At 34.1% G+C, this 13,048-nt stretch overlaps 3 protein-coding genes across 8 annotated transcripts; 1 reads left to right on the forward strand and 2 right to left on the reverse strand.

Annotated features, from left to right (window-relative positions):
- Positions 1-1,778: 1,778 nt before the first annotated feature.
- LOC117123931 (uridine diphosphate glucose pyrophosphatase NUDT22-like) lies at positions 1,779-6,220 on the reverse strand. 6 transcript variants are annotated; one of them, XM_033270018.1, is made up of 6 exons: positions 6,148-6,220; positions 3,929-4,417; positions 3,465-3,673; positions 2,923-3,016; positions 2,591-2,679; positions 1,779-2,169 (listed from the first exon to the last, which is right to left on the reverse strand). In XM_033270018.1, exons 2-6 carry the CDS (start codon positions 4,394-4,396, stop codon positions 2,145-2,147), a joined length of 885 nt encoding a protein of 294 aa, XP_033125909.1. In that variant the 5' UTR covers positions 4,397-4,417; positions 6,148-6,220; the 3' UTR covers positions 1,779-2,144. The 6 variants fall into 6 exon arrangements, with proteins under 6 accessions (XP_033125909.1, XP_033125910.1, XP_033125911.1 ...); XM_033270019.1 differs by lacking the exon at positions 6,148-6,220 and adding an exon at positions 6,055-6,098; XM_033270020.1 differs by lacking the exon at positions 6,148-6,220 and adding an exon at positions 5,849-5,913.
- A 69-nt stretch (positions 6,221-6,289) lies between these two features.
- LOC117123930 (radial spoke head protein 9 homolog) lies at positions 6,290-10,170 on the forward strand. The gene is made up of 5 exons (XM_033270016.1): positions 6,290-6,619; positions 6,993-7,158; positions 7,729-7,858; positions 8,674-8,820; positions 9,292-10,170. Exons 1-5 carry the CDS (start codon positions 6,393-6,395, stop codon positions 9,450-9,452), a joined length of 831 nt encoding a protein of 276 aa, XP_033125907.1. The 5' UTR covers positions 6,290-6,392; the 3' UTR covers positions 9,453-10,170.
- Positions 10,171-10,541: 371 nt separating this feature from the next.
- LOC117123965 (39S ribosomal protein S18a, mitochondrial-like) lies at positions 10,542-12,817 on the reverse strand. Its single transcript, XM_033270064.1, has 5 exons — positions 12,667-12,817; positions 12,277-12,308; positions 11,795-11,899; positions 11,270-11,393; positions 10,542-10,896 (listed from the first exon to the last, which is right to left on the reverse strand). The coding sequence occupies exons 1-5, from the start codon at positions 12,815-12,817 to the stop codon at positions 10,808-10,810; spliced, it is 501 nt and encodes a 166-aa protein (XP_033125955.1). The 3' UTR covers positions 10,542-10,807.
- Positions 12,818-13,048: the final 231 nt, after the last annotated feature.

Raw genomic sequence — 13,048 nt, forward strand, 5'->3', positions numbered from 1 at the left:
ACAGATATATATATATATATATATACACGATATATAGTAAGGTCCTATATATACGATAATGCTATTCTGTATGAACATGCTACCGTATATTATATTGTATTATTTTTTTATTATAATTATATTTGGTACTATTATTATTATTTTTTATTTTTGTTTTTGTTCTTGTTATTGTTATTAATATTATTAGTTGGTCTATTTTCATTCCAAAAGGACATTTATTAAAGAAATGTTTATCTTTAATACCGTAAAAGAACATTCCCAGACACCACTAACAATCTCATGCTATATTATATTGTATTATTTTTTTTAATTATAATTATATTTGGTACTATATTATTTTTTATTTTTGTTTTTGTTCTTGTTATTGTTATTAATATTATTAGTTGGTTTATTTTCATTCCAAAAGGACATTTAATAAAGAAATGTTTATCTTTAATACTGTAAAAGAACATTCCCAGACACCATTAACAATCTTCTAACGATTGAGTGTGCAAATTTAAATTGCGAATCGATTTGCAGTTGATTATTGAAATGAATGCTAATAGTATCAATTTACCGGTATTATTCTTATTTAATATTATCCTAATTCGTTTATCTAAATATGACTTAAACTGCCCGTCAGCGTGATCTTAATATATTAGACTTCAATCAGTTAACTCTGCTTTAAATAAATTTTGGTTGTTTAGCGAATAACAACTATTAGTTAACACTTATATCTAAATTTGTTAAGATTGCCACCTTGAGTTAAAATTTCTTAAAGCTCTTTATATCTAATTAGTAGTGATGCTCTTTTGATGATGAACATGCTTATCCACTTGAAATTCTATTGTCAAATTTTGTCCGTTTTCGTAGCCTGCAAAACCAGAATACTAAAAAAACGCAGACACTATCGACGCTAAGCGAACGATATCAGGTTTGCCAATTAGTACGCCCTTCTACTCGTATTTGTCAGGGTACGCAAATGTTTAGTGGTCCTTGTAACCCATTAGCCCCAGTGGAGTTAAAGCTAGTTCGCTGTAGTGGCAATTAACGGACAGTTCCAAGCGCCTGTTGATGGATATGTGATTAAAATTTAATAAAGCCTGAACAAAAAGTGACAATATCGAAACAGAATGTCATTAAATTAAACACAAAGCTTCTTAAATAACGGAAAGATTCAAGTGCCCAGATAAGTGGAGTCTGTATTTTATTACCGTACACTTCAATATAAGGGTCTATTATTAGAATAAAAAATATCACAAAATTCCATATTATTTAACCACAAACGTTATTGCTAGTGGCGTTGAACACGATTCAGTAAATCACAGATAGGAAAAGTATGTTGAACATAAATAAAACACATCAATAAAATATTTTCGGTAGACGAAGTTATGATTTATCATAGTTTTCCTCATTAGTTGCATGAGAAAACAGTTGTAAACCTGTTGATTTTACATATATCTGAATTCGATATGTTCACAAATACAACCGAATGATTGCGAGTATAAGAAATATTATTTATTTTCTAGACATGTGGCACGAAAATTATCAAGCTAATTGGATAAGTCGAAACTCTCGTCATTGTGGCTCCATTTTTCTATTATTAGTTTTAAGCCCAAACAAAAAGGTGCAAGGCATAACCGGTTGACGTACACAAATATACTATTAGGTATAATAAAGGAAATTATGCCCATAGGTTTTGGTAATAATAATACATAAATATTAACTAATGGCTAAAAATAAATCTATAATACAAATCAACAGTCTGTGAGTCAATATAAACACAATAAAGTCAAAAATCATGTTTAATTTTTTATTAAAATTGCAAGTGACAATTCACACCCAAAATATATATCTTGAAATATAATAATCTTTTTCGATAGTTTATTAACAAATAATACTCATGCAAATAAATGACATTTTGTGCTACCCTCCTTCTCTAAATGTCCCCCAGCCCCTCAAAAAACCTGCCTCTCGACAAGCCTCGAGCTAATCTTGGTAATTTGAAGTATCTACAGCAGTCTCTAAGACAACATTATGATCAGCTTCGTTGATATTAATAATATTAATATATTATATTCAAAGCCGTAGACAGTGCGCCCTGTAATACTCAGAGCCACAGACAGTATACCAACTGTAGCGCCCTCTATAGCGAGAAAAGAAAACTACAGTACGCTGTAACTTGCACAACTAAAATGTTTTTAAAAAAACAATGAACCGTTAAATACGTAATCTAACTTTCTTTGTTGATTTTCTTACAGGTATTACAATACTTTATGGTAGCTACATTGGTCAGCCTCATTAGGAAAATTACTAATACTTATGCAAAAACAAAAAAATATATATAAAAATAGATATACTAGTATGTAAAGTAAAATGATTGACTGATTAATCAATTCATCATCACATTTTAATTTAAATAATTAGAATATTACAGAATCAAATGTGTAAATTATGTCAATTCAATGACGGCTATAAACATAATGTCAATGTCCATGAGTCTTGGAAAGCCATTTTTAAAAAGATGGAGAATAAATGTACTAAGTTCAGGCATATAATACAAATATACAGGTATGAAGATTGATCATTAAATTGTTAGCATTTTTCTTACAATGATGCTTGGTTGTAAACAACTATGCAACCTTTGCCAGAGGGCGCCATTTCATGCCAAAGCTCAGATTCTGGTAATTTCTTGACATCCTTGAAATAATATCAAATAGTAAGTATAAATAAATTTTATAAAATTAACGATGATGATAAGCAGGGAAATACACTACATTGCATTACAAGATAGTAACATGATATGGTAATGACAATGATGATGATAATGATGAAGAAGATGATGATGATGATGTGATGATAATGAGGCTTCTGTAATTAATATTATACTTTCAAAATGATAACAACACAACAAATAGCAAGTGTAAATTATCAGTGATATACCTGAATAAGGACAAACTTGATAGATGTTGACTCTTCTGCCTCAACACCCCCTGAATCATACAGGTGTTTGACCTCTTGTGATGAGAGGGAGCATCTATCAATAAATCAATCATTCAATCAAATATTATTTTATAAATTCACTTAATTTCAAAAATACTAAAAGCTCTGGGATACAAATTCACTGGAGAAGGGGGGGGGGGTAACTTATTAAACAAGAGTGTTTTCAAAAGCAGCAGGGTCTAAAGTGAAAGCCCTGAGGTCCAGTGGGCTAAGCTGATGTCTAGGAGAACTTGGAAATTTGGAACATTTTCAGCTGTTATGCTTTAGAAGTTATTATGTCAAAAGACCTAACCCTTTTTTGTGTGTGTGTATATTAAGGGAAACATGTTTTACCTCTTTTGGTCCAAGTTGTGGCTGACTGACAAGGGCTTAAATCATGTGACCGCCCGATGGAGGCTTCCTCCCCATGCCACCACCCTACCCCAAGGGAAATGTGATAGATGTGGTGATGCTGTCAGCATCCATGCATACAATCTACCTACCTCACTAAGAAGTCTGCACTTGGTCTGAAGGCACTGGTGTGGTTCAATGACACCCCAAGGAAGATCGGTTCTGAAAGCGAGGATAACGGAACATTCACTTCATCCCTGATCTCGCGAAGCGTTGAGTCAAAAATTTCATTTACAACTAATGCGGGGTTTAGATCATTTATGCAGATGTCTGCTGGGTTGTTAACTTTTCCTACTAACTCCTGTAAGAACAAATCAAGATAAATATAAAGAAGTGATAGCTAAACAAAGAGAAAATGAACTAAAATTGAAGGATTGATAGACAAAAGAATAGATTTAAAAAAAAATTATACAATGAATAATTTAAGGCATCCTTACTAATTTTGCATATACTGATGCTTTGAATTCACATCTTCATAATACATGCAATTATTTAAAAAATCATTAAAAAAAATTCCTAAATATATATTAATAAAAAAAATTATACTTTTACTGACCTCTGGTTCCGGATGACCTCCAGGTATGTCCCACAATCCCTGAGCTTCTCCTACATGTTGACTTCTCCTAATGAAAACCACAAAGCCATCTTTGGTTTGAAGAAAGGCACCAACTCCTAGCGCATCAGACATGTAAGCTTGTTTGTTACCATGCTCTTCCTCTCCTAGACGTAACATTTCTTTTGCATTTTTTGACCAGTTTGTACCTAAAAAATCTTTGTACCCAGTCACCCCAAGCTCAATGTATACATTTTTACTCTTTTTCTCTTGAATAGAATGTAGTCGGAACTTTGATCCATTAAAAAGTCGTGGATTTTCTTTCAGCTTTTCTTGCCATAGTACATCAATTCCAGGTTCATGGAAGGAGTGAATTTTACGGTTAAATTCTCTGGACAAAGCCACCTCAATTTGGTCTCTGCGGATACCACCACTGGAAGCCTGGTAAAGAACTGATACTTCCTCATCCATTGTAAAACTTGCTTCATTGCACTGAAAAATAGTAATTAGATGATTAATATTGAATTTATGTAAGCAGCAGTTTATCTTGGGAAGGAGGGGCAGGGGAGCTGCCCACACCATTGAAAATGTGGCTAAACAAAACATGACACTCTAGTATTGGTATATTTAATCACCTCATTCCCAATTAGTGTCCCATCACTTTGCCATCCATCCTCATAGTCAACAGTGTACTTTTGTCTAGATACAATTACAACACTGGTTTAGGCGAGACTTTTTTTATTCCTTGTTCCGCGTACTTATTTTTTCAAAGATTATCGGAGGCGGGTGGAATAAATATAAAAATAAAATTTTGTTTTCTTATTTAGCAAACAGTTTTACCTAAATCATCCAGACAGAGGAGAAAATAAAAATAAAATTTTATTAGTAAATGTAAAATAGGATGGTTAAATGCTTCAAATTTATATAAATAGGAAGAAATTTACATATCTTATCTTTGGAGATTTCAAGGCAGCGGAGGGCATAATAAAAATAAAGAAAAACTTTTATTTTTTTCTAAAATTTCCACTTTTTCGTGTTGGCGGGTGCGCTAATTGGTAAAAAATAAAATGTTATTTTTATTTGGAATCATCAATATTTGCAGTCGGCGGGTTCGTTAAACAAGGTATAAGAAAGGTCTCACCCTATGATGAGATAATTTTTATATATGACTGTAGCCTCTTGTGACTGTAATTTGACATGCCTTCGAGTATACTGTATATTTTAATCAGCTTTGCTAAAGCCTGAAAATAATGAATTGAAATGATGTGGCTCATCATATATAGTATTTAACACAAAAAGTACATTTCATAATTTAATATTATTATTAATATAATTATTAATAGGCACATTACTATTTAACATACTAGGGATACTTATTTACATAATCATTACATATAGAATTACCACTAACATTTTTCATTACCATTACCAATATAGCATTTGCATTAATACAATTATTACTAAGCCAATAGTTGTCAATATTATCAATCATTATTGTATTATTAAATACTATATGTAGGCTATATTAACATATTATCATGATAACACAATAGAAAATTCATAATGTAGTCTAGGATCACCTCTCCACAACCAGATAGACACAAAACAAAGGCCTAATTTAGGTAGGCCTAGCCTAAAGGAGGAGGGACCACTCCAGACCTGGACCTGGACAGGCCCCATCTGGCTCAGCCAGGCTGAGTGAGGTGAGGCTAGGACTACCATACTAGCTAGCTAGGATAGACCTGGGTAGACTGATACTGTCTGTAGGCTAGGCCTAGGCCTAGCTATTTTTAATTAAGCGTCAGGCCTAGCCTAACGAGGGTACATTACCAGTATTTAGACATAATTTAATTAAATACGTCTGTCTAGGCGAATAACGTTAGTAAGTAATGAATATAAAGAGGTGGTTCCTGCTCGACCTACTGTATCATATGTTTATGTTACGTGTCACACACACACACACACACACACACGCGGTCTCAATCCAGGTCGCGATTTTTTTTTCCGTACGAAACATTTACATGAAACTCCACTCGGGCCGTCTCGGCTGAATCGACCCGAAAATCTCATTGCAGAATTCAGGAGGTCAAAAGGTCATCAACAGATAAACGTCAACGAGGGTACATTACCAGTATTTAGACATAATTTAATTAAATACGTCTGTCTAGGCGAATAACGTTAGTAAGTAATGAATATAAAGAGGTGGTTCCTGCTCGACCTACTGTATCATATGTTTATGTTTACGTGTCACACACACACACACACACACGCGGTCTCAATCCAGGTCATGTTTACATGTCACAGGAAGTGGAATCTAGGTCATTCTTCATAATTGACATGGGACTGAGCATGCGTAATGCCCTTGACGACAACCCATAACAACTTATTGAGTCTCTTCATTCGTGACCTGTGTTGTGCAAGTTGTGTTTTAAAAGTACTTATTTTTTTACATTTTGAGGTTAAAATCATGGATGGCGATGGACTGCATTTAGATATAGACTATGTTGGTTCATGTGGGGTGGTTTTAAGCCCTGAACAGAAATCATCACTTCAAAGCTCTCTCATTATTTTGAAGCATCATCACAAGTTCAACAGAGTGTTCTTTTGGGGTAAAATCATCGGCATCAAGGGTGACTACTTCATAGCCCAAGGAAGTGGAGATGATGAACTTATTGACAGAAAAACGCTTTACAGGTAGGCTAGGCCCGTATTTTTCCTCCTAGGCCCAGTTTTAAGAAAAGATAATGTTATTTTTGTCAATGATTGTTTTTGGTCTTTCAAAGAATTTTATGTATATATTATCCTATTAGGCCTATTAGTATTGTTTTTTTTTTAGTTTTCATTTCTGACTAGGCCTATATGACAGTCATTGATTGTCTATTGTAATTTTTTTTGTATTTATTATATTTGCGACTGTAGAGTATATTAATATTGTATTTATAATAATCTGTAAAATAATAATTTAATTAATGCATTGAATAGGTGGTTTTATAATGTTTATAAAATGCTATATTATTAAATCAGTATTCTCTTACAAATATTCAAATGTGTTCATCTTTACCAACAGCTTAGATTGTGTAACATGGGGTTTGTTACCCCATGCAACTACAGCCATGAAAGAGCAGTGTTCTGTTGTTAAAGGGAGATTCATTGGAGACCCATCACATGAATATGAACACATAGAAATTAAGAAGATCGGGGAAGGAGAGGAAGCCACTGAGGAAGAAAACACTGTAATTATTGTTATATATCTTTCTCCAAACTTGAAACTGCACAATAATTAAATTTCATTTACTGTACTGCATTACAGTGGACCAACACCAATATATTTATAAATTAAATGTTCTGCAATAATTGTTTTTTTAAATAAACTTTTAGGTTATAATGAATTAAAAAATGTTTTTTTTTTAAATATGTGAAGATATATATATCAATAATTTCAAACCCCTCTCCATTTACACAAAAATTTTCCCCTTTCAGATAAACCAAAAAAAAAAAATCTCCACATTCAGAAAACCTCTTTACTTCAGAGAATTCCCTCCTTTTGTCAGAAACAAAAACAAAAAAAAAAAACCTCTCCCTTTTCTGTCTTCTTGGAAAAACTCCTCAGAGGAAATTTCTTCCCTACTCAGAAATACCTTCCCCTTTCAGAGAAACTAACCCTTTAAACCATTACAGTATTCTCATAGAAATGCCACACATTTAAAAATCTCACCTCTTCTCTCAGTCTATAAATATTGTTTTTGTGTAAAACTAATGCAACATTAACATTTATACAGCTACCAATCTTGTTTTAATTACAGATTATGATAAAGGAGGAGGATCGGCTAGCATCTGTTGTTTCTCATATTGATGAAGACGTTGCTGTGGTACCAAGACGAGCTTACATCAAAACACCTCATGGAACCGTCCTTCAAAACAGAAGTTTCGAAGGTATTATAATACTAATATTTGTAATGGTGAAGCTTAGTGCAACACAAAAGATATGCATTCGATGCGATGTAAGGAACGTTGCATATTCTGTATGCACTGTAGTGTAGCTCATTGGGACATCCTCCCCTCAAATCAGAAAAAATGTGCAACTGCGCTGGAAAACCAATTACTCTTATTAATTATTCCAAAATCTGGAATTCTTTGCCCATACACATCAGGTCAGCAGAAAATATCATTATATTCAAGTCCAGAATAAAGAAACATCTGTTCGACCAGCACTTCCCCAATTAATTAATTCTCTTTCTCACACTACTTTTCTACTCTTGTATTTTTTCTGTCTTGCTTGGTTCTGGCACCATGAGCGCACCATGCGGATACCGGCGCCTTATAAATGTCCATTATCTGACCATGGGTATACATCTTGTATGATTACCGTGTCTTTACAGTGTCTGTTTGATGCTTGCTGTCTGGAGCAGCGTCAATTGTGACTTATGTGAGGGGTATTTTTTTCAATGGCGATTTCTACCCCACATAAGTCATAATTTTACATAGACTCTAGTCGTACTAAATCTTTCCATGTTATTTTACAGGCTCTTACGTCAGCTGCAGCTTTCAGCAGCTTTACTTCACCTGTCTTTAGGTATTCAGCTACAGTATTAGTCTGGTTACTGAACTTTTTACATCCTAATAAGATAAAAATTTAATTTTCTATACAACCATGTGATAAGAATTCAAGTGCAGGGCTAAGGGCATTCTCTTTTACTTTCTTACCTCACATTGTAATAATTTTTATTTGTTTTTTTCTCCTACTACAGGTCTTAGTGTGGCAGAGAGTTTAAAACTCCAGAATTATTTCCATTTCCGTGAAGCAGTCAAGTTAAAAGAGAAAACATTGCTGGAAAAAGCAGACATGGAAAAGTCAATAGACTTCCTGGACCCTATCAGTGATGACATACCAAGAGGTAATGACGTAGGGCTGCTGCACCCATGTTATGTGTGGTTGTGTAATATACACACCTAGCGATCAGCCTTCGCTACGTTGGATAAAGAATTCTATCAATTATCAACTTTCAATTGAAAACAAGAAAATATTTTCCTTGACAATTAACAGATACAAACTTCCTACTATGACGTGGAGTTGATCTGTTGGAGTCAGCTTGGCCTAGTATTGCCCATCAACTGGGCAAGTTTGCACACCTGTCAGATTGCTTCCAATCTTATGTTTAATCTTATGTTTTATGTTTCAATGTTTATGTACTGTAATGCTGTAGTAGTTAAAATGTCTGTAATTTTGAGTTTTTTTTCTTTCTTGTGTCCTATTAGGAGTACTGTACTGTGTTTTCAATATAATAGACAATATATTTTGTTTATACTTCGTGAAATGTTCTTGTCATAGACAGCACTTTAAAATGAATACTTTATTTTTCTTCCAGAATCATTTAGTCTTCAGGCTGAGCGTGGTAGTGGTTTGGTGATCATCCGAAGCCTTCTTTGGCAAGGAATGGCATTTTACCATGTCCCCCACACCAAGAAATTTGGATATGTCTACTTTGGCACCGGCGAGAAAAACAAAAACCTCCCATTCATGTTGTGAGCAAGCAAAAGACATCTTTATTGGTAGTTTACTGCTGTTTTTTTTAAACCCCTCCCTCCCAAAAAAAATGTTCCATGTACTGTACATATATTGTAAATAACAATATTCTGTTCTTGGATTCCTGTTCTTGGATTCTTGGATTCCTGATATCTTTTATTCAGTTATCACTATTGTAATTAAAGAATCATTTAATCACATATTTGCTGCTTTGGTAATAAAAGTTAAATTTGAAATTATATAACCAATAAGCAATACTGTCAATCAAGTATTGATTGACAGTTAGAATTGCAATGCTCCACAATGCAATCTTTCATTGTATTTTAAAGATGTTAGTGTTATTTCTTGCATTCTGTAGTCAGGAAAAAACCATCAAGAAAATTGTTATTCAAGCTTTCTGAATGTATTAATATATTGTCATATGTAGTGTATACATAACAGACTTAACTTTGGCTTTGCTAGATTCTCTAAAATTTGTAAGTATTAATATGTTGTAAAATATTACTCTAATCTCATTCACACCATTATTCTGTTTGTCTATAGCTTAAATAATATGTTTTACAGTCGGTTTATATTCACATTGATTATTGTTTTGACTTATATTTAGAATTTATACCAATAAAATCAGAGTATTGAGCAGAAAAGATTTTCTATGTAATGTGTATGAATTTATGGATTTGAAATCAAATAAAAAAAATTGACATGAACTAGTAAAAATGTAGCCCTGCGATTTGGTACATTTATTGGTCAGGTACATGAAGATTACAGTCTGATAATGCAATTTTCGGTGCTTATTTTAATGTCTCGCATTACTTTAACTGTGGTGGGGGCTAATACCCTATTCGGACTACACTCTGTTGCGATGTAATCGGTGGTAATCCAAAACTGATTACTCCCGATCGTAATCAATGAATGCATTCAGACTCAACACAAACTTTACATCCTAGGACCTAGGCCTATGTTGACTAACCTCAGCCAAACAGTACCTGTGGAATTTGTTGTGATCAGATTCCATGGTAATCGGGAGTAATAAAGATTGCAGCACCCAATCACAATGGCTAATAATTGCAATATCGATTTCTTATCGACTGGACTCCCGGGAACTTTGGACACCTTGTCAGTGGTGTAACCAGGGTGTTTTTCCGGTGCCTGAAATAAATGGCAAATTAAGTTATGTTACACGTTATCTACCAATTAATGGTGTAGTCAGCCATCTCTATGCTCTGTCTCTAGTTTAGCACCTTTGCGTAAAGTTCATTGAATGTAATCCTGGATACTCCACTGCTCGTGATGGTGCCATGACTGAATCAATGCCTTTTGTTGTCATCTTCTGAAAGATGGCTTGGAAATGTTCCACCTCAGAATCGTGGTAAACGGATTCTCTTCTTTCCTTGTATTCCTGGTGGTAAAACCATTTTTTCTTTTGGTTTGTGATCTGGTAATAAACCTAGGATTGAAAGAAAAAATTGACCACAAAATTAGAAATGACTAATAATAATGATATATAACTCAATGAAAACAAATTAGATTATCCCTCCCACCCCTCCTTCATTTTGGTTAGCTTGATGTCTGGTAATGAATTAAAGTATCAACCACATGAGTTTTGAAATGTTTATACTGTAATTAATAACTGAATAATATAATACATTAATAGGACAAAAATAATGAATTAAAGTGGCTTCCTCTACTCTACTTTTTAAAGATGTATAAATGGTGATATTCTAATACTGTACATAGATTGATTGATTGATAGATTGTTGGTTGAATAAATGATTCAATTAATTGATTGATTGACGTGAATTACTTTGGAAGACACTCACCTGCTTTATGAGCCCTCTTAATACACTCTACCAGATTCAAATGCTGCTTAGAGCAAACACCTGTGATACGTTTCGGCAACATTGAGCCATCTTCTTTGATAAATTGGCTTAATATTAAAACATCCTGTAAATAATAATATAAAAAAATTGTCATTCTTGAAGATCTTTATTTAGCGGCATAACGAAGAGACCCAAGGCCCAGGCTAATATTTTTTCGGCCCTTGTTTGGATGGACACATAATCAATATTTTAGTCTTGACGACCTTGTGGCATCAGACGACGGTGGCAAATCTCATGGTGCGCAGGGGCTACCAAAAGTCTGCATCCCACTCCTCATTGGAGATAGCATTCACTTATTCATTGAGCCTTCACTTTCAGGCCCTCTTCCCCATCAGTGCCCACCCACTCTCTCCCCCCTTCCTTCAAGGCTACTAGACATGCCACTGGACATTGGGAGTCCATGCGATTGTCCTCTTGACCCTCCATTTGTGCTGCCACTCAATAATCTTTGTGTATAGTACTTACCTTATATGTTACCTTGAGGTTTAGTCGACAGATTGGACAAGCATCTTTATATTCTTCGTTAATGAATTTAGTTGCTGCAGTTGCTGAAACATATTCTGCTTCAACCTATGAACAAATATCAAATTTGAAGGCAATAAAATACATCAAACCTGAATTACAACCTGTAGCATTTCTTCGATAACAAAAAAAAATAAATTAAAAAAAATAAATTAAATAATTGGAAACCGTGGTTGACAAACTAAGAAAAAAAAGGAGTCTTCTTGAACAGAACTGTCTGCTGCCCTCTATATTGTAAATCGAGTATCAATCAATCAATCAATCAATCAACCACTTTATTGAAAACCGCTTTTTGATCTAATGCACATGTCACTTACTTAAATTGAATAATTTACATAATATAAAAATAAGAGTAGTAAGTAGTAATCTACTAGTAGGCCTAGTAAGTAGTATTGTAATACAGTAACTTTTAAAAGTATACTCACCGTCGTAACATCTCCTTCGGTGGTTTCTTGAACTGTAAAATGCAAAATATAAATTAAAAATCAAGTTTTTAAGTAATATTTGAAAAGTCATAATATTAAAAGTGCTGTATAATTTTAACTTAATTAAAATATCAAGTAGCCAAAAACCTAGTAGAGGGTCTAAATCTACATTGTGGATCGGTAAGTAGGCTCTCGATTTACACAAAGAAGTACAAAAGGTAGAAGTAAGGTTTTCCAAAAAATGGTACGAATAACCTACACAGAAAAGTACTCGTCTACTAGGTATATAGCGACATCTCTCGCCGAGCCTTATATTATAGGTCCACATAGGCCTAGCGCCTAGGCCCTAGGCCTAGTTCTTGTCTAAAAAATAGACTTAGGTTTCGTTACCTTTTCTGTATTTGTCTGTATTGACACCAGCAGTATGAAATAATAACCGTGTATCTCTGAGGTAGGTGAATGTTGTCGTTGTAGCTCCGTTCAATGTCGTACACATTCTATAGACGCTCGAGCACGCAAATCGCCGCATGCAAGCCGCCATCTTGTAGATACACGACATGCACTGCGTAACTGCGTTTGCGACTTCCGAATTTTATTATACTGACGCGTTTTTCAACGCCCTCATTATTATTTAGACTTGCGTCACACCAAAGAGTATAAATAGAACAAGAGAGCAAAGTCCCGTTCGTAAAAACGTCATGCCTGTGTAGGACGCCAACTAACGGTTGTATATTCTTTTTATTACCCAGTGCAGCGCTGCGCAGCGCGGTAG

This window comes from Anneissia japonica, unplaced genomic scaffold (assembly GCF_011630105.1).
Source record: "Anneissia japonica isolate Jap-2015-1 unplaced genomic scaffold, ASM1163010v1 scaffold287736_len1891122_cov214, whole genome shotgun sequence".
NCBI lineage: Eukaryota > Metazoa > Echinodermata > Crinoidea > Comatulida > Comatulidae > Anneissia > Anneissia japonica.

Excerpts from the sequence above, each read along its gene's own strand:
- LOC117123930 (XM_033270016.1), top strand. The coding sequence starts at position 6,393 with ATGGATGGCGATGGACTGCATTTAGATATAGACTATGTTGGTTCATGT. Across the intron at positions 7,159-7,728 it reads CCACTGAGGAAGAAAACACT|ATTATGATAAAGGAGGAGGA; the intron begins GTAATTATTGTT and ends TTTTAATTACAG. Across the intron at positions 7,859-8,673 it reads TCAAAACAGAAGTTTCGAAG|GTCTTAGTGTGGCAGAGAGT; the intron begins GTATTATAATAC and ends CTCCTACTACAG.
- LOC117123965 (XM_033270064.1), bottom strand. The coding sequence starts at position 12,817 with ATGGCGGCTTGCATGCGGCGATTTGCGTGCTCGAGCGTCTATAGAATG. Across the intron at positions 11,900-12,276 it reads CCGAAGGAGATGTTACGACG|GTTGAAGCAGAATATGTTTC; the intron begins GTGAGTATACTT and ends ATTTGTTCATAG. Across the intron at positions 11,394-11,794 it reads ACCTCAAGGTAACATATAAG|GATGTTTTAATATTAAGCCA; the intron begins GTAAGTACTATA and ends TATTATTTACAG.
- LOC117123931 (XM_033270018.1), bottom strand. The coding sequence starts at position 4,396 with ATGGATGAGGAAGTATCAGTTCTTTACCAGGCTTCCAGTGGTGGTATC. Across the intron at positions 3,017-3,464 it reads AGTGCAGACTTCTTAGTGAG|ATGCTCCCTCTCATCACAAG; the intron begins GTAGGTAGATTG and ends ATTTATTGATAG. Across the intron at positions 2,170-2,590 it reads GTTTACAACCAAGCATCATT|TTGTGCAAGTTACAGCGTAC; the intron begins GTAAGAAAAATG and ends AAAACATTTTAG.